Source organism: Triticum urartu, chromosome 6 (assembly GCF_003073215.2).
Source record: "Triticum urartu cultivar G1812 chromosome 6, Tu2.1, whole genome shotgun sequence".
Classification (NCBI taxonomy): domain Eukaryota; kingdom Viridiplantae; phylum Streptophyta; class Magnoliopsida; order Poales; family Poaceae; genus Triticum; species Triticum urartu.
Window position 1 is genome coordinate 558363809 of NC_053027.1, and position 19535 is coordinate 558383343.

The 19535-nt window shown below is 44.3% G+C and overlaps 4 protein-coding genes across 11 annotated transcripts; 3 read left to right on the forward strand and 1 right to left on the reverse strand.

The window, feature by feature from the left end:
• Positions 1–1799: 1799 nt before the first annotated feature.
• Positions 1800–2614, forward strand: LOC125512982. The gene is made up of 2 exons (XM_048678033.1): positions 1800–2093; positions 2191–2614. Exons 1-2 carry the CDS (start codon positions 1899–1901, stop codon positions 2359–2361), a joined length of 366 nt encoding a protein of 121 aa, XP_048533990.1. The 5' UTR covers positions 1800–1898; the 3' UTR covers positions 2362–2614.
• A 1612-nt stretch (positions 2615–4226) lies between these two features.
• On the forward strand, positions 4227–5487 carry LOC125512983. Its single transcript, XM_048678034.1, has 3 exons — positions 4227–4455; positions 4574–4778; positions 5099–5487. Exons 1-3 carry the CDS (start codon positions 4400–4402, stop codon positions 5270–5272), a joined length of 435 nt encoding a protein of 144 aa, XP_048533991.1. The 5' UTR covers positions 4227–4399; the 3' UTR covers positions 5273–5487.
• A 4761-nt stretch (positions 5488–10248) lies between these two features.
• Positions 10249–11216, forward strand: LOC125515368 (cytochrome c1 2, heme protein, mitochondrial-like). The gene is made up of 3 exons (XM_048680834.1): positions 10249–10470; positions 10575–10794; positions 10901–11216. The coding sequence occupies exons 1-3, from the start codon at positions 10415–10417 to the stop codon at positions 11048–11050; spliced, it is 426 nt and encodes a 141-aa protein (XP_048536791.1). The 5' UTR covers positions 10249–10414; the 3' UTR covers positions 11051–11216.
• Positions 11217–11384: 168 nt separating this feature from the next.
• LOC125515366 (protein PHOSPHATE STARVATION RESPONSE 1-like) lies at positions 11385–19499 on the reverse strand. 8 transcript variants are annotated; one of them, XM_048680828.1, is made up of 11 exons: positions 19279–19499; positions 18967–19065; positions 18450–18886; positions 18149–18350; positions 17887–18054; positions 17086–17186; positions 16927–16995; positions 16788–16831; positions 16565–16686; positions 16416–16484; positions 14264–14337 (listed from the first exon to the last, which is right to left on the reverse strand). In XM_048680828.1, the coding sequence occupies exons 1-9, from the start codon at positions 19426–19428 to the stop codon at positions 16628–16630; spliced, it is 1329 nt and encodes a 442-aa protein (XP_048536785.1). In that variant the 5' UTR covers positions 19429–19499; the 3' UTR covers positions 14264–14337; positions 16416–16484; positions 16565–16627. The 8 variants fall into 8 exon arrangements, with proteins under 8 accessions (XP_048536790.1, XP_048536787.1, XP_048536789.1 ...); XM_048680827.1 differs by having other exon boundaries at positions 16330–16484; XM_048680829.1 differs by lacking the exon at positions 16416–16484.
• Between the last annotated feature and the right edge of the window lie 36 nt (positions 19500–19535).

Genomic DNA, 19535 nt, shown 5'->3' on the forward strand with positions numbered 1-19535 from the left:
TTCCCTCCTCCTGCATCGTATTGGGCAGGCCCACTCCCGCGCGGGTAATGACTAAAAATAGAAGAGGAAATGGAAGAAGCAGGGGGTCGGTCCCTGGTGTCCAGCCAGATCAGGGGAGATGTTAGCCACTCCGCCCAGGTCTCTCTCGTGGTAAGCCGAAGAGACGCCAAAACTGCCTTTCTGCTAGCTCGTTTAAGCTCGGGACGTGTCCTACTTGAGGCTATTCTAGCCGGGTTTTTTGTTGTTTTTTTTTTCTATTTTTTTCATTCTTTCTGGCATTTTGTTTCTTTTTTTTTCATTTTTATTGTTTATTTTGTTTGTTTTACTTACGTTTTTTGGTTTTCTTTGTTCTTTTGGATACTATGTTTCATATTTTGTAAATATGCCAACAACATTTTTTTAATACACGTCTAACATTTTTTTAATAAAACTAAATATTTAGGTAATACATGGTCAACATATATATATATACACATTTTAAACATTTTTTAAATACAAGATTGATATTTTTTGAATACATGATCATACATTTTTAATATTTTTTAATGCTTAATTAATATTTTTAAATAAAAAGATTGGTTCAAACTATTAATCATGTGTAAAGTTTGGTGATGAAATAAGTAAACATCTGAGCTATACAAAAATGAAAAAAATGGTAATTTCCAAATAGTGAATAATGCATCCACTATTCATCTTTCCGAAATCAAGATTTTATCGTTTTTGTGTAACTCACATGGTTACTTATTTCAGCATCAAAATTTGCACATGTGTAATAGACATCATATAAACATGTTGATTTATTTTCAGATTTTTTTAAATTTAAAATAACATTTTGGCACTATTGAAAATATAGTGTTCCAATGCACCCACCCTCCAAAGTGACTTTTTGTACTAGCAATTGTAGATGCCACATGAAAGCATAAAAGTTCTTGACACGGAACGTCTTGCCACCGCTAAAAGCATTTTCTAAATTAAGCTGAAGGTGCGTACAATGGAAACATCCACCCCTCATTTGCTTGTCGTCGTGCACCAATGCTTCCTCCCCTGAAGACGTGATCATGGGTCTCGTCTATGTGCTAGGACTCCGGTTGAAAACCTTTGTGACTCGTAATTGACGGCGCTTTGCGCCATCACTCTCCTGGGACGTTGTCGTAGAGCTCAGGCGTCACCGGTCGGGCCTCAACGAGATGTTAAGCTTGTTTTAGGCCCATTCTTCAATTTTGGATGGGTCCTCGGCCCAATCCATAAATGCCAGGCCGACGTGATGTGTACAAGGACACTGGCCCTGTTTGGATCATGAGGTTAGAGCTAATTTGGGTTAGTTGGAGGCTCAAATAACCCAAAAGTATCCAAACAGGAAGGGTTAGAGTGGATTAGTTTCATCTAACCCAACTATCTCGGTGAAGAGGTACTTATTTGGTTTAGGGTGGGTTAGAAAATAACTTTAACTCTAACTGTGTTAGAGTATCCAAACAGGCCCACTGTCACTCGTGCTCGTGTTGTATACTCCATAGAATAAAATAAAATATATCATTAGCTGTAGTTCACCGGCGCTTTGCTGGCTCGCCGACGGCCATGCAAACACTTCCACATTAGGCTGGACTGGAGTCTGGAGAGGTTGCGACGTCACCATCGTCCGCCATATGTATGTAGCTGATATCTGCGGCCAGCGACAGAAAACAAACCTTTCATCACTCAGATGGCAACGTATATCCACACGTGTAGGCCACACAATCATACTATCGATATAGTTAAATTACTCATAAATTTGAGTAGGTAACAGATATCCTTCACCTAAACTCTACACTATAAAACCGGCTTGGGTCGTACAGGCCGTGCAAGTGTGCTTGCTAGCAACAGAATTGCTAATCAGGAGAAGAAAAGGAGAGCATCCAGCCATGGCAGAGGAGAGGAGCCCCCTGCACCTGCCTCACCACAAGGAGGAGGACAAGGAGGGGGAGGAGAAGCAGCACGGTCACGACCACAACCATGGCCACGGCCACGACCACAGGGAGCACGCCGGCGGGAGGGGGCTGGACATGGACCTACCGGCGTACGTCAACATGGGCTCCATCACCACCGCGGGCGTTCTCGTACGCACCGTGTTGCACAAACAATTAAGCTTACTGATTCTGACGGTTTGTTTGCCACACTCACTGACTAGCTAGCTTCATGTATACGTGTGTGCAGGACTGGAGGTACCAGAAGGCGACAGGGGAGAAGAGGCCGGACAAGGTGATCGGATTGATCAGCGCGGAGCAGGCCAAGGAGGCCGAGCGCAGGGAGGCCGAGGAGCGCAAGGCGGAGGAGGAGGAGGGCGGGGCCGCCTGGGCCAAGAACAAGAATGTCTACCAGTTCTGATCGCCGCCGGGCGCCACGCCCAGCCGTGAATCTCGCGGCAGATAGTGATCTGAACGGAAAAAGTTCGCGATTGATGATGGTTATTTTTTTCTACCGCGCATACTGTATGGCATGCCTGTATTCACTGCTCATTTTTCTTGTTTTGTCAAAAGCTTGTCTCGTTTCAGAGTGCTGCATGATGTTTCATCGGTGTTATTTTTAATCGTATCGTGATGTTTTGTTGTGGATCAGTAAAATAAGTGAGTACTCGTCAGATTTGTATGTAGTTTCAGAGGGGATGTGCTCTTGGAAGGGATGGCATCTCGTCAAGTTTCTATGTGTTTTTAACGTGCACTATTTTAATTTGTTAATTTTAGCAAATAAGCAAATTATCTTTGAAGTTGCAAGTGTTAATAGTTAAGTGGGATGCAAAATATATGCGCTCTCGAAAAATGAAGTGTAATAAACTATTTTCCACTCTAAGATGGTACAGTAAAGATTGTTATTACGCTTTCGAAGCCGAGATGTGAATAACTAGTTTTAACTTCAAAGTGGTGACACTCTTCGTGGATATAATGTTCCTTACTTAACAAAAGTTTGTCTAGAATTAGGCACAGCGATAAATTTTTCAGCCATGTAGGATTTTTGCTGATAAGAATTTGGAAGAATAACACTACTCTTCTAAGTATTAGACTACAACCTGCTCACGGCACCCCATTCTACGCCTCCTAGTGTACATAGACTGGGCATGCCGCTTTGTATCCTATGAACTCTCTATTTTCCTATCAATGAAATGATACGTAATCTTGCGTATTCACGAAAAAAAAGTATTAGACTACAAAAATTGGCTCAAGATAATGTGTACCATCTTTGGCACATAGGACTATGCTGATAAAGGAAATACAGAGTGAAGCCGAAAATACCTAATGGAACCTGGTCTAGGCATATACCTCATATTGGCCATGCAAAAAAAAATACCTCACATTGATTTTTTTAACTATCAGAAAAAAGTCAAGCAATTCCGATATTTCTTTGTATAATGAACATGGCCTGGCCTTATACGCACGTGTAAAGTTTCGCGGAGGGAGAACTCCCGTGAGGTCATGGTCTTTTGTGTGGGTTTTTTTTTTTGATCTATATGTAAGTTACTATTGAAGGATTCTGAAGTTGCAGTTTTTTTGACTAGAAAAACACGGAAGTCATTTCTTAAGAAACTCCATATGTGAGTAGAACACTCGACCATGTTCGCTACATAAAGTTTTAGAATTGTTTAATGTTTTTCTACTTTTTTAAAAATTGAAATGATTTAGCGTGTGCGCCTGGACCTAGGTCCCAAATATCCACACCCGAGTAAAGCACTGTTTCTGATATCGAAATTTAGGAAAGAGCAAAGCATATTTTTCGTCACTAAACTCATCAGCTGATGCAGATGTGGTCCATCGATTTCACAACCACAGAGGATGTACCATGAACTCCCAAAAACCAGACGCATTTAGTCCCCCATTTGCATACAACGCATTCTGCACCAGAAATCCTTGAACACCTAGGTCAAAACATGGTAAATCTCACTCGAACAGCTAGTTTTCACAGTGGATCAAAGCACATGCAAAAAAGATGTTTTGACTTTTTGGTAGGGACGCAAGGATGCATCCTGATCGGGTGACTCGATCATAATCTTTGGAGGACACTACGTGTAGCAACTATAGCCAGTGGCACGCATGTATGCATCCTCCGAGACGGACAACTACTCCCCAACCGACGACCGAGATGGATTTTATACTCCTCCGATACTGAGCACATCCATGCATGCATCGCCACTCTTCTGAGTTCTGAGATGTTAATAATGCATGCACGCGACTTGCACGCTGATTAGTATATGAACCCTGCAGATCTAGATGGACCGATCGAGCTTGCGGATAACAGTTTATAAAGCAGCACGAGCTCAGTATATATACAGCTCGAGCTCGAGCAGACCACAGGACACCTACTCATACACACAAATCACAACCACCAACGGAACCAAAAGTATAGTAGCGGTACTCCGGCACCAACCACGGCAATGGCTGCACCGACGGCGGCCTGCCCGGCGGCCTACTCGTGGGCGCCGCAGGACGGGTGAGCACACAAGAAACACGACGCTTGGTTTCTACTAGCACCTGTAGATCACAGGGTTTTCCTTTTCCTCCGGAGAATTAATTTGTGGGTTTTAACTTTTGACACATGGATGGAGCAGGGCACAGCGCGGGCAGAAGGTGTTCATGCAGGTCTGCGCGGGGTGCCACGTCGTCATGCTCCCCTACGCCGGCCTCCGCGCGGCGGCGCAGGGCGAGGTGGGAGCTCAGACGGCCGAGATCATGGTCGCAGAGGAAGCTGTGACGGCTGCGAGACCCCCATCCGGTGGCTCATACACGCCGGACCTCACCGCCCTCACCACAAAAGTAAGACACTTTTTTTTTATGAAACACATGTAGACGCTTGATTCATTACTGAAAGAATAAAACCTTAACTCTTGAAATATATAAATAAAGTGCGAGCACACATGTTAAATTTAGGACTTGAATCCAGTGGTCAGGTTTCACTAGTACAAATATCTGATCAACTATGCTAGTTGGGTTTGCAAGCATGCTCAAATTTCAGTGTTTTCTTAGATCGAACAGTTCTTAGCGTTGACTTAGAAATAGTAGCATTTCTCGGTCGCATGAGAAGTAAGAAAACCACTAGTATGTTATACAGGATTCGTTGTTCTTTTTCCTTCCAGATCCATGAAGGGGCGGCTCTGTACACCACAGGGGGCAAGATCACGACGACGATGCCTAGGATGCTCACCGGCGGTGTCTCCATGTGCCAAGAGCTGATGAAGAAGATGGCGCCACCGAGCGCCATGTGGATGCAGCTTGCCCAGCCCTACATTGAAACTATCCAGATGGCTTGATCGGTCGACCCGTATCCAGAGTTGTGCTGACTTGAGTAGTATTGAGAATAAATCCCTCGTGTACACGATGTTCAGAATGGGGGAAGGTTTTTCGATATCGTCCCATGTTTTTGATGGAGTGTATCTTTGATCTCAGTGTGCATTGTATGGCGAGTGAGTCTACATGATAATATCTCATCCTAAAGCACGGTAAAAAAGAATGTCAACATCATCAACTCCCAAAGAATGTTTATTGAATGTGTTTTCGCTCCCAATGTACACCGTAATGATGAGCGCATGTGCACATGAATACAAGCTCGAGGACTAGGACCGCGGATACATGCAGGCGTTAGAAAGCCGTCAAAGGCCAATGGCCATGTGCATGAACAAATCGATGCAGAGGCCGCGAATAACTCCACGAAAAAAAGATATGAGAGGTTGTTTCACGTATTTTTGCCGAAGCTCTGAAAACCAGCCTTATCAGAAAAAAATGGTTTCTACACAAGTAGAAAGGCGCCTTCTCCATGATGTAGCATGTAGTAGTTGGAGTCGTGGGCCATGTCACCCGGCCCCAATGCAAAGAGTCACATCAACAACGCCTAATCACAAACAATGCAATAATTCTAAGACAAACCACTCATAGGCATTTTTAATTCCTTCCAGATCCATGAAGGGGCAGCTCTGTACACCACAGGGGGCAAGATCATGACAACGATGCCTACGATGCTCACCGGCGGTGTCTCCATGTGCCAAGAGCTGACGAAAATGATGGCGCCACCAAGCGCCATGTGGATGCAGTTTGCCCAGCCCTACATTGGGACTATCCAGATGGCTTGATCGGCCCACCCGTACGTATCTAGAGTTCAGAGTCATGCTATGCCGAAGCTTGCCTTATTTTCTTTGAAGCTTTTACATGTATCTTTGTGTTGACTTGAGTAGTATTGAGAATAAATCCCTCGTGTACACGGTGTTCAGAATGGGGGGAAGTTTTTTGATATCAAGTGTCCCATGGTTTTGATGGAGTGTATCTTTGGTCTCAGTGTGCATTGTATGGCGAGCGAGTCTACATGATAATATCTCATCCTAAAGCACAGTAAGAAAAATGTCAACATCATCAACTCCCAAAGAATGTTTATTGAATGTGTTCTCGCTCTCAATGTACACTATAATGGGTGAGCGCATGTGCACATGATACAAGCTTGAGGACTAGGACCGCGGATACGCGTTAGAAAGCCGTCAAAGGCCAATGGCCATGTGCATGAACAAATCGATGCAGAGGCCGCGAATAACTCTACGAAAAAAAGATATGAGAGGTTGTTTCACGTATTTTTGCCGAAGCTCCGAAAACCAGCCTTACCAGGAAAAAACGGTTTCTACACGAGTAGAAAGGCGCCTTCTCCATGATGTAGCATGTAGTAGTTGGAGTCATGGGCCATGTCACCCGGCCCCAATGCAGAGAGTCACATCAACAACGCCTAATCACAAACAATGCAATAATTCTAAGACAAACCACTCATAGGCATTTTTTATATTATAGATTTCCCTATTTTGGAAGTAAAAAGAATTACATATTTTTAGTTTTATTGCACACAAAATAGACAATCATGTATTCTAGAAACCTTGGCCAACTATATGCCATGATATTTAAGGGAACTATAATAGAGGCAAATGTCAACATATATTTGCAATTATCTAAGTGGCATAAATTAATATGTGAAGGTGTAGGCTTTTGTTCTTTTCCATGTTTCTCTAATTTATACAGATTTATTTCAATAAAGCATAACTTGTAACATGATCATATGTCAAAATAAGTTGTAATTATAAAGAAATATAAAAGCTTAGTATAAATAAATGATACTAGCAGGCAGAAGGCGTGGCAGCAGACCACACTCATGGTTGAGCTGTTGCGTGTGTGTGTTATTTTTTATTTTTGAAATAAGAGAATGAGCGGCATTAGCTTTGAGGTCAAGCTGGTTATGTATAGATTCTTTTACGTTGTTGTTTACTGCATTTAGGTCCTTAGTCAGTTTAACAGCATATCTCTTCTTTCTTCCGTGTGTATACCGTTAGTTTAAAATATATTTACTTCGATAAAAATATATTTATCTGGCATTAATAATCTATTTTTTGATATTTAAAGTTTAATTAGAGTAATTAGTCTAAGACAGGCTTGATGGAAACAATGTTGCATTCGAAACATATCATTTAATAGAAGGCAAGAAATGATGGATGATTGTTTGTTCATATATAAATTGTTCTTCAGTTAAGACAAACCACAAAATTTTCGAGGCAATGTGAGTAAATGAAGTAGTTTGCTACAAAATGTATGATTGTTTGTTTATATATAAATTGTTCTTCAATAAGACAAATTCACTACAAAATCTCCATATATAAATGTGGAGCATTTTTTTACAAAGAAATAAAGTAATTAATATTTTATGGCACAACAATGTGTGTAAAGATACTAAATATAGAAATCAATGGGGTGGCTTTCATCCGCGGGTGGCTTCCATCATCGTCGTCCCATCACCTTGCGTACATGGCGCCTCATCGTCCTCCTACAGCGGCTCCTCAGTGGATGTGGGGCTTGATGCTGCTGCGGCCAGTGTGGGATGGCAACTCGTGTGCTCCAGGTGTGGCTCGCGCCCCCCGCCTCCTCCTGCTCCGGCCCCCGCTCGGCATCCCCTTCCTGCCTGGATGCATGGAAGATACTGTCGCTACCTCACCCCATGTCACCATGCTGCAGTTTGCCGGGATCCCTTCAGGTGCTCTTGTTGCCTCTAGCCCGACCATTGTGCTCGAGGATACACCAATGCGTGGGTCCGGTCAGCGACTTGAAGACCATTCGGCAGCACCCTCGTGCCTCCCCTCGCTCCCCGGCCACCGGCTCATGGTTGGTCTGCTCCCCCGCAGGCCCGTATGCCGCCCTAGTCGACATGGCTGCAGCTCAGCGACGTTGCTCTACAGGTGGGAGATTCCACCGTTCTCAATGTGCTGCAACAAGCACCGTTTTGCTCAGGTCACACGGCGACTGTTTGGCTCGCGGGGGGCATAGTCCGATGCTGCTTACAAGGCTGTGGTGGCGGTCCTCGCGTCCGCTATCGGCACAAGCATCGCGGATATCAAGGTCGTCTGTTAGTTTGTTGACAATGTTGTTGCCGACCATATAGTGAAGATATCTTGTGTTGCTTCCCCGCCCAAGCAAGCTCCCCGTCAACTGTGTTGGTGGTTGATTGTACTATGAGTGAAGCTCTTCGCATTTGCTCTCCGGCTAGGCCTGTGCTCCTCTCACCGGCTTCATCTGCATCACGCTCTCCCGGATTTGAGGCCTCTCCTGTGTTGAGCTCCGCTACACAGACTCCACCCTTCACCACCGACGCTTGCCGCACACCATGCAGCGCTGACTATTGCCCTACCGCTGAGATGGTCACGGTGTCTGCCACACCGCCCCAGGCTCCTACTCCTACAGCTTCCAGCATGGACGTGCTGCTGCCGATTCTAGAGCCTCTATTCCAGAGACAGCATGCAACCTCTATGCCTTTTCCGGAGGAGGCGACTGTGAAAACTACTAGAGTATTCTCTAGCAGGTGTCACTGGCCAGATAGCATGGACCGGCCAGGGGAGAATATCTGGTGCTACGGGAGCACCTCACATTAGGTGCTCCCGCGTGACCTCGTCCGTCGATCTGAGATCGAATGGACAGCATCACGTGATGTGAACCAAAGTGTCATTTCGGGAATGTTTGGAGGGTTTTCCATAAAACATTCACACAAGACTTGTCTTTTTTGTTTCTCAATGTGTATTTTGAATTTTGATTTGAAACTTTTAGGGATTGTACATTCATGTGATGCTAACATCCATAATTTTTTTGAATTTTTTTGAAACATTTAAATGTGCATTTTCAAAATTGGGAATGTGAGGTGCTCCGGTAGCACCAGATATTCACCCCCGGCCTATGGGCGTGTAAATCAATGACGACGGCGTTAATTTCTTCCACCAGAGACAGAGAAGCCATGATAGAGCGTTTGGAAACCCGCCTTGGCAAGTGGGAAACGGGCTCCATTCCCCCGGCAGAAAGGCACCTTCTTCTGTTTCAGTTTCCTACTGCTTCATTCGCTGTTCCTGGAACCTCTCCCAAGCGGCGATCCGGAGGCGATTTCTTTCCCGCTTCTGTTGACACCGGCAACGCCGTGGGTCCTCGTCCTCTCTGTCTGCTGCTCCGGCGGCGGGAGCGGGCGGGGACCCCGGCAGTTTCTCTTCGGTGGGGAGATTGAATAGGCATAGTTTGCTTTCAGAGGTGTTGCATCAATGGTGGGGACAACGCCGCGTCAAAATAATTTGCTTCTGCTCTTCCCCCATCTCAGTGGCACTCTAATGGGTGGCGCCGAGGAGCAGGTGGCTCGGTCTTCTCGTCGGTCTTCAGACCCGGTGAGATTGTGTTTGATGGTCGGCACACGACACTCTTCCAGGTGGTGTTGGTGTCGACCGTCTCGATTGTGTTTGGTGTCTTGCAATGGGGTGCATGGATGGTGGCAAGCAGCGGTGTTCCTCTTCTTCGATCGCATCGGATGAAGTTGACGACGCTGGGATCTTGCGGACACGGGGAAGAATCCCAGTCGACGTGCCACAAAGCCTCGGTCCTGTCGCTTGTGGCGGTCCGGTTCATCGGCTCGAAAAGCATCATTGTATGCAAAGGTGCTCCTCCAGATTTGTGTATGACGGCAGTTCCCTTCTTTCTTCAGCGTTGCCTTGGTGGCGGCGGAGGACGTTGGTGGGCGGTGTTTCGGTGTGGCACAAGATTCTGTCATAGTGAAATTTTAGTTTTGCTTCTTGCAAAATCTTTGATGCAATATTGCAAAACATCTATGTATGTCTCTTGTAAGAACCACATGTGTACTATTTGTAACACGTTTGTTTAATCAAATATATGTGGTTATTTCAAAAAAAAGAATCCAGAGCCCAACGTGCTCCGCCACACTCCCACCGTCGGTGACCCACGACCCACTCACCACACCACACTTATCTGCAGAGAGTGGGCCGCTGCAGCAGCGCCCGCTCACAGACACATATCCACCTCCAACCACGTACGCCGGTGGCCACACACACACACACACACACACACACACACACACATTTGCGCCGGAGCTCAGGTGAGGTGTTCCAATGGCGGCCGCGCCGACGGGGGTCGCATGCCCCGTCTACCCGTGGCCGAGCGACGCGTAAGCACATCACACCAGCCACCAACACTCGTCGTCTTCAGGCAACTTTTTCTTCGTGAAAATATGTTGGGGGTTGATGATTGCTGGCTGTGATGGACTCGCAGGGCGCAGCGCGGGGCCAAGGTGTTCATGCAGAGCGACTGCGCGGCGTGCCACTCCGCGCTCCCCTACGCCGGCCTCCGGGGCGCCGCGGTGCCGGGCCAGGACGCGGGAGCCATGACGGCCGAGATCCTCGTCGCCGCCGCGGCCACGGAGGAGGCGCGGCCGGCGACGGGGATGGCGCCGCCCCAGTACACGCCGGACCTCGCAACCGTCGCCACAAGAGTAAGCACAAGATACATACGTACTACATGGTGATGCACCAGCTAGTTCGTCAAAAGATACGCACCGCTATGTTTTGACACTGTTTGTTTTTCTTCTTCCGGAAAAGATCCAGGGCGGGCTGCGCTGCAACCTGTACTCCGCCGGGACGGCGACGACGCCCGTTAGGGCGATGCTCGCGGGCGGCGCCGCCGCGTGCCAGCAGCTGAAGAAGAGCCCCGTCTGGCTGCAGTTTGCGCAGGCCTTACAGGCAGTTTGATGGGATGGACCCATCTTCAGTGACACGACCTGCTATGCCCAAGCTTTGCCTTATCTCCGTGTCCAATATGTGTGTCTGTAACATGTGTAAATCACATCACATTGCACCTTGTGCTGGATCAAGCAGTATCAAATAAAGCACTCCTGTGCAGCCGTTCCATGTCAAATGTACACATGCATTCCAGACAGGCCGTGAGCTCATCTTGTCTTGTGTTGCTCATAGGCCATAGCAGCCTATATATTGTGACAGTAATGGCAATATTATCCATCGCGGATTTTACAAGGAGATGCAGAGAGGTAAATACAAAGCCCCCTAACCAGTGAGCACCATCAAATCAAAGAAAAAAACAGGCGAACCTGGCATCGATCAAACACACATAAACTACAGCAGTTATGATCATAGTTTTGTTATCAAGAAAGAAACATTCTGAGTTCCAAATCAAAAATCTACGTAGCAAAGTCAACCCACAATAATTACAGTGCCTGAAAAAGATCACCTGAGACAGAAGTTAGATTAGGCTATGATCCTCACTTTCTGAGCTACTCTTGTCTCGATCTAGTCAGCTCCTTTTGTTTGCGATTCCGAGTAAATGATCAGCGTTCATTCCTTTTCCGGATGGCTCCCTTCGGCCGAATCAGTGTCTGCTGTTTGTTCTCTGTATGCTTCCTTGTGATCCACAGCCTGCGCGTCCGAATGCTGGAACCTCGGTAGCGCGCCGAGCTGTTTTAGGCTCTCGCCCTGCCTCGCGATCACCATCTCCAGGTACTTGCTGTGTTCTTCTACTTGCAGCTGCATCTTTCTTTGGAGCTGTCGAGAGGGGGGAAATAAAAGAGAACTCAAGTTACTTCAAATAGATGGGGAGTTCGCACGTCTTTTCTTGCCAGTTCCAAGGAGTGAAATATGCATACCTCAAGCTGTGCATGAAGTTGCTTCTGCAAGCCAATCTGAGTTCTTAGCGCTTCACTAGCCTCCATGTGTCTGCACCAAGTGTAAAGTGAATAATTAGAACTCTGGAACTCACACACACACACACACACACACACACACTTCACTGTGGACAGGGCATTGCACCATTTCATGGATGGAGTACGTCTGAAACAAAAACAGGTTACTGTGGCATACATATCTTCCAGGTTGGGGCACAGGTGGTACATATATACTCCCTCTGTAAACTAATATAAGAGCGTTTAGATCACTACTTTAGTATTCTAAACGCTCTTATATTAGTTTACGGAGGGGGTACAACATAAATTTACGTCAAGACAATCTTTACAACAGTAATAAAAGCAATTTACGTCAAGGAAGTCTTTACAATAGTATAAAAGCAAGGATATAGTATCAGGTAAAGATTATCTCACTTCATGTTCTGGGAGCAAACTTCATCCATGTGGTTGCTTCTCTCTGCTGAAGTGCCTGCTAAAGTATACAGAAAATAAAAGTAAGCATAAAATCCTACATTCCAACAATTTTCTTTAATTTGACTAGAGGCTGCACACAAATAACACAATGTAAAAAAGCAAAAACAATGATAATGTTAAAGTAACAAGTCTACTGAAGTATCCTAGTTCACTACAATATAATAGTCCTTGTATGTTTTGCAATGGTGACATTAAACCAGCGGTGTAACATAGAGAAACACACAAACCATCAGACGATTCAGATTGATGGCGAACTGTACGATACTTCTGCAAAAGAGTAACCCGCGGCCATCAGGAAAATACAGAAGAAATTAAAAATATATATCACTGAAAACTCAGAAGGAACAAATGTAGACCTGTAGATGGCTTTTTACATGGTATATAGTTAGCCCTTCAACCTTCATAACTTTCTGGACTGCTTTTGGAGTTGCTTCTGCAGAAAGAGGGCTTAGATACATGGAAAATGTTTAGCCAAAAACAACTACAACAAATACCAACATGACTGTACAGTCAGAAAAATGTTAATATTTCCGGTTTAAAAGCATACATTGCCCCATGCAATTTCATCAGTGAGCAAAGTACAATTAGCAGAAAATAAAGCGCAAGAAAAACTCCATTTTAAAAAGCGTAAGAAAGCATCAGTGATCATACTTTCACTTCCACCAAGCTTGTCAACGGCGTCAACAAACTTCTCATGGAGCTCAGGTGTCCAGCGCATCCTTGACTTGGTTGGAGTAGTGTCTGAACAAGGTAAATTATCACTGCAAAGTTCATCCACATTGAAAGAACTCAATCTGTTTTTCTGCCCATGAAAATATGCATAATTTGGAGGTGTTGTATTTGCATCAGCTGCCTGCAAATGAGGTGGTAACTTCATCAAGCATGTGCCAAAATTCAACAATATTATCTCTGGAGCTGCAAGAAGGTGGAGTGTAGTTCTCCCAAACAGGGCCCTAAGTACAATGATGAAGGGTTGGTCATCATATTGTTTTGCAGTTAGTAAAGCCAAAAGAAAAGAGAAGAAATTGAGAACCCTAGAACAATTAAGCAAATCACAAGTGAAAATTCAGTCAAATGAGATGGATACCTTAAGCACAGATCCACCAGATCCTGAACTTCCCAGAAATTGCTCTGAACACCCAGATGAGTACCACTCTTTTTGCTTTGCAAGGTGGGTAATATGATCAATTGTAATAATGTCTTGGCTTTGTTGGCTAACAATCACGTTTCGTTGATCAGAAACATCAATGGTTGCTGGATATTCAAATACTCCTGGGAGTGGTTCTTGACCCCAGTTTATTTCTTCAGATACTTTGGGATAGACCATCCTTAAATAATCTGGATTACCCGTGTATGATGAATGTGCTGATGGCAGTGAAGTATCACAACCAGATATTGCAATAACATGAGATCCAAAAGACAGTTTCCCTTTAGGTGACCCATTGTTGATACAAAGATCTGAAGTGAAATTGGAAGCTGACATATATGGCTGACATAAGGTATTGAATGAGGTGATAGAACTACCGCACATGTCCCTTTCAATGTAAGATGTTTTATACTCTGGAAAACTAGGAACTGTGACTTCAGAGAGTACTGGTACTACATTAATATCTGATGAAAGAAACCGAGGAACTTCCCCGTTGCGAAACTGACTCATTATTGATGTATGGCCGTGCACATTACCCCTTGGAATCCACCTCAGTCCATTAAAATGGGTCTTTGATCATATCATTGGGAAGTGTAAGGGCCTATCCAATTCTAGCTTGGAAAGGAAATCTGAGAAGAAATATTTTTCCTGGTCTTGTTCAATCGTTGAGATAAATGGAGCGTCTTATTTTCCCAGGTTGCTGACCAGCGAGAATTTGTCTTCTACAAATATGCAAGCCAATAGACAATTATTACTACAAACCCCCAAATAGCAAATCAGCGAGGTTCTTAAAATTGTGAATATCAAGCAGATTATGCATCTTAGTAAAGAAAAATCATAGTTGAACACCGAAATAATGATGTGAATTGCACGTTGGTGATTGCCAGCTATACTTCTAGAGACTGCAAGTAAACTCAAGATTGTAATCAAGAAGTAACAGGAACAAACTGCAAAGGATTGAGACACATGTGCAACATGATTTGCAGATTCGACCCCTTCTTTAACATAAAAGATAAAAGCAAAGAAGTATTTCAAGAACTGAATAGAACAAGCTCCGACTATTGCAGCAGTTTCCAGAAGGAACGTAGTTAACGAAACAGAAGAACCAATAAGTAATCTTCTTTCTTCGAAGGGAAAACAAGTAACTAATCTGAGAGAGAAATCAGACAAAAGTGTTGCAAAAAATAAGAGTAACTTGATGTGGATTCTGCGTTGTTGTTACAGATAGTTGAATCTATATCGATACTTACTTGTTTCTTCGGAGAATGGAATCGGAGAACAGGGATTAAACTTTTAAGCAAAGATGTGATAGGATCACTGCAGGGGCTAAGAATGGAAAGAAGTTCAATTCGCTGTGTGCATATGGGAGGGTGGGTGGGGTTATGGTTCTAGAGGGGGACCCTGAATCTGCTAAATGTATCTAAATTTCTATAACCATCAAGCTGATAGTCTACCAATATTTTAAACTGACTCCATTTCATTTTAATAATGGGGACCACATGGAGTTACTTCCTGTGTAATGGATATTTTAAAACCTGCCAGCTATTGACTTATTGTACGCATCAACCACCCCGAGAAGCACCCTGAGGTAGATTGATTAGAAAAATATTAAAGCTTTACAAGGCTGAACATAGATATACATGCTGCCAAGCTGGATTGCTAGTATTGCACAGGGAACTATAGCAAACACATATGCTTAACAGCTGCTAATTTGGTCTGGTCAAAATACGGATGTTATGAATTAACCTATTACACCGATCAGTTTGGAAGCTGTATTAAAAACCTGACACAGTTACAGAAAAGGAGTTTCAGGACATGGTAGAGCTATCTTGCCCAGGCCTTGTGCTTGGTTCTAAACCATGTGTATGAAGCAATATTCCATAAAACAATAAGCTTGCAATCATGGAGTATCTTTTTGGCAACTAGGTGCTTTGGAGTTGACAAACCCAATTTGGCATGTAACAGAAGGTGTTATAAAAGCTGGCATGACAACGTCTCTTTCTAAATTACCTTATCCAAAACTATGCATCTTCTCATTTTGTATGAAAAGGAACAGCTGGAATGCAGCACTTCACAAATAATTTATTAATTATGCTTTAGAGCTCTGACCTGGTGCAGGTGGAGTCTAGAAGCACTAACAGGCAAACAAATGTGAGCTGTGTATTGGTTAGATGCAAATTGGAAAACGGTCGTCTTCGGTAACTCCATCAAAGGAAAAAAAAACAGTCCCACTGTTGATTTGGTCGAGCACGCTTTCCAAGATTTGCACTTTGACCAACAATTAGATCAACAATATGTGCATCATGTGATACGAAATCGATATGTCATTCGTACTTTAAAACATTTTCCTATCGTTGTGAATCTGTAACTATGAAGACTGTACTGTACAACAAGTTTATGGCCAAAGTTCAACTTTTAAAATCATGGACACCTTATGTAGATCAGCAGAGGGAGTACTTTTGTTGGTCTTTCTTTTTCCTAATGGGATTCGCCTGCCATGACGCTACCAGCCTATCAGGCTAGATTGAAGAGACTGGTTTGCATGAATCCAAATAAAAAGAAAAAAATATGGCAGACATCAGTCAAACCACAATTGTCCTTGTTAGCAAAAAAAAAAAACACAATTGTCCAACCAACACCCTAGAAGACCTATGTCTCATTGGCCAGAAAAACGTGAGCAGAAGATAAGAAAAAACACGATGAAAATAAATCACCTATAGTAAACATGGGTTGGACCAGAAGATAGGTGCACTTCATCATAGATTGTCAACATGGATGGCGGAAAAGGAGGAAAAGGAACCTATTCAATCTTCATATTTGACCCGTTTATATGCAGCCACTGTCGATCATGCAGAAAGTGATTGATTTCCTGATGTTTAATGTTCATCATATCACCATCATCGCACATGCAAAATAAATGTACTGCAGCCAGCCTGGAAAATCAATTACTTGGATTGAAGTGCACTTTGCAAATCTCCTGTGTTGTCTTGAACTACCTTCACTACTGAACCATTAGATGAGGTTTTGAACATGAAAAGCATAGAGACAATGAATCCTTTCGGCAACCTCACCTGAAGTGAAGAATAAGTATTTTTAGAAAATTGTGAGTACTGGATAGTTTTAGCATTTGAAATTTGAGAAACAGAGTAGTTACAACTACAAAACTACTTACAGCTATCATGTTGCTCTATTCCATCTCTTCTGCAATTACATTTTCTGAAATTGAAGCAGTAATATTTCATGATGAGAATTGGTAGGAAAACTTGGAAATTTAATATAGCTTATAGTAAATACTTGGATATTGGTAATACCGTTCTGTGGAAACAGCTTCATCAAATTGCTTATCTATTTCTGCAAGGTATATTTCAAACAAGGTCGACCTACAGGATCCAATGCATATATTAAACTTTTATAAAATGATAGCACAAATCAGCAGGGACACATTTTAGGGTAAAGAGCAAACAGCTCACCGTGGCGGGATTGCTGCAGCGGCAAGAACTGGAGGTAGAAGCCATAAAATGTGCGGTTTACTTTCTAAAGACTGCCTTGCATATTCAAGAATGTCATTTTCCTGTTGGAGTTGAAATATTTGGTTAAAGAGATCACATTATGTTATTTTTCAACCACACATCAAGATGTGGTGTTTTCATACTAGAAGGACCACACCAAGAAGGCGCAAAAACAGATAACATCATATCAAGATGGTATACTAACAGCTTTGAGAAACTGAGAGGTTTTAGTGCAAAAGGGAAGATGATAACAACAAAGTGGCAACTGAGAAAATATCAAATTTTGTTAATATTATGTCTTCATCACATATTTTACTTCCTGTGAAACCCCTGAAAGGCATGCTCCTTATAAATTATAACCAATAAAGGCAGGCAGCCTACTGCTCAATTTTGAGGACATTTTTGGAAATTTGGCAGCTCTCATCGATGAACGGTCGATGTCAGCTGCCAAAGCACGGTTCAGTAACTGTATTGTGGATTTTATTTCATCTAGTTATTAGTGTTCCTTTCAGATTTCAGTAAGACAGCAATGGGGACTCATAGAGGGACATTAGATAGTTGACACAATGGTGCTTAACAGTACTGGTCATTAAGGTGTAACTGTTTTGAAGTTCTTTCCAAATTTGCATAGCTACCCACTTGGCTTACAGGGGTAGGATTTCTTCTTTTAAAAATGCTTTCACCAAAACTGATGTTTGCAAGAAATTGAAACTTGGCAAAAGCAAGCTGCAAACTAGACATATGATAAAAAATACAAAGAACCTTCAAATTAAGAATCTTGTCTGGGCATTCACCCCGATAAGTTCCCTGAAGCAACTGGTGCAGATCAGCATACTGCTTGGATATAGGAAGGGAACTAAAAGTATGCGACACGAAGCTCTCTATCAATGGGTCCCATCGCCTTGAAACCAAACCCAGCAAGCATATCTCCTGTAAAGACAAAAATGCATATAGTGTTGATATTCTAGCAGAGAATGAGTACATAATAGTGCAGGTGATTAAAGGATAAGCCAAGAATAGGTACCATGACTTCAACGAGGCCACTCTGACAAGAATCTACAGAAACTGTTAATGGTTCAAACACCTTCATCCACTGCTCCTTGGGAGCCCTAAAGATAAAACTAGATCCAGACACAATCCGAACGGTGCGTTCATCAAGTAAGTATGACAAACACCGCCCTCTCCACTGTTTCCACCGAAGAAAATTCTCAATGGTTTGTGATTTTCTGCATCGTAAAGTTTCGTGTGAGTTCAAACTGTAGCATGCTACCATGGAAAACAAACAACAGAATACAGAAGCTGAGTGTGTTTAAGGGCTTATGTACCTAGGGATCACTGGGCTGCCTGGATCACTGAAGCTGTTCTTCTTCACGCTGTCCAGAACTGTGCGCAGTCCTCTCTCAGCCAGAGAAATACACGATGCTGAATCCAACCGCTCCAGAAGCTGGTTAACCAGAATCCGTGAATGACCCACAACCAAGGTTTCTGCATACAGTCTATCAGAACTAGTGGTGGGAACTCCGACTTCACCGCAACTCTTGGTCCGCATCAAACCAGACAGATCCATATTCAGGATCGACTTCACATACTGCTGGCACGCATCACGCCCACCACCAGCACCAATGCCATCGATATCCATCCCCACGACCGCTTCGAGAAGAGCACGGATGTTCTCCACGCTCGTTGTCTCGGCTTTCAGAAAATGCTTTATGACCAGCTCGGTGGCCGCCGAGAGCGTCTCCGATCGCATGTCGGCAAGGCCCTGCACGGCACGAAGCAGAACATCAGCACCCACATAATCATAACAAACATTTCATACATGAAACGGTCCATGGGAAGCACCTTGGGGAAACCCGGGCTTGAGGCGAGCTCGGCGAGCGCCGCGTCGAACTCTCTGGCGGGATCCTCGTACTGTCCGGACTCACGCAGGTTCCTGAAGACCTGAACGCAACAATGCAGGAACAAATTGGTCATGCCATGGCACCTCACATACAGCATTCTGCAACACACAAATCCTGCGGGTGGCAAGTACGGGCTGGGACTGCGTGTGCGGCACATCGAAGACGGTAACCAGCGCCATGGCGTGGAGGGGCAGGAAGAGGCGAAACCTAGCGCGGTCGAGCGGGGGAGGGGGATCGCGGGGCGTGGTATTACCTCCTCGAAGAAGAGCGCCCAGCGGAGGGCCTTCTGGACGTCGCCGGGGCGCCAGGTGGCGGCGGCGCCGGAGGAGGCGCGGCCGCCGGCTAGGACGAGGATGTCGACGAACCCCGGCACCAGGGCGAGCACCTCCTCCATGGCCGCCATTTCCTCCTCAGTCTCAGACCCCTTCCTCGCAATTCCGGCTTCCTCAGGGACGGATCGGCAAGAGAACACCCCCAAACCCAAAGCCCTAATTTCTTCCGCGCCCTCCT

What these genes read in the sequence shown, in the direction of transcription:
- LOC125512982 (XM_048678033.1), top strand. Translation starts at nt 1,899, where the DNA reads ATGGCAGAGGAGAGGAGCCCCCTGCACCTGCCTCACCACAAGGAGGAG. An exon ending in TCACCACCGCGGGCGTTCTC is followed by an intron (nt 2,094 to 2,190) that starts GTACGCACCGTG and finishes ACGTGTGTGCAG; the next exon opens with GACTGGAGGTACCAGAAGGC.
- LOC125512983 (XM_048678034.1), top strand. Translation starts at nt 4,400, where the DNA reads ATGGCTGCACCGACGGCGGCCTGCCCGGCGGCCTACTCGTGGGCGCCG. An exon ending in TCGTGGGCGCCGCAGGACGG is followed by an intron (nt 4,456 to 4,573) that starts GTGAGCACACAA and finishes TGGATGGAGCAG; the next exon opens with GGCACAGCGCGGGCAGAAGG. An exon ending in TCACCGCCCTCACCACAAAA is followed by an intron (nt 4,779 to 5,098) that starts GTAAGACACTTT and finishes TTTTCCTTCCAG; the next exon opens with ATCCATGAAGGGGCGGCTCT.
- LOC125515368 (XM_048680834.1), top strand. Translation starts at nt 10,415, where the DNA reads ATGGCGGCCGCGCCGACGGGGGTCGCATGCCCCGTCTACCCGTGGCCG. An exon ending in TACCCGTGGCCGAGCGACGC is followed by an intron (nt 10,471 to 10,574) that starts GTAAGCACATCA and finishes ATGGACTCGCAG; the next exon opens with GGCGCAGCGCGGGGCCAAGG. An exon ending in TCGCAACCGTCGCCACAAGA is followed by an intron (nt 10,795 to 10,900) that starts GTAAGCACAAGA and finishes CTTCCGGAAAAG; the next exon opens with ATCCAGGGCGGGCTGCGCTG.
- LOC125515366 (XM_048680829.1), bottom strand. Translation starts at nt 19,428, where the DNA reads ATGGCGGCCATGGAGGAGGTGCTCGCCCTGGTGCCGGGGTTCGTCGAC. An exon ending in GTGGCCTCGTTGAAGTCATG is followed by an intron (nt 18,055 to 18,148) that starts GTACCTATTCTT and finishes TTGTCTTTACAG; the next exon opens with GAGATATGCTTGCTGGGTTT. An exon ending in ACAAGATTCTTAATTTGAAG is followed by an intron (nt 17,187 to 17,886) that starts GTTCTTTGTATT and finishes CAACTCCAACAG; the next exon opens with GAAAATGACATTCTTGAATA.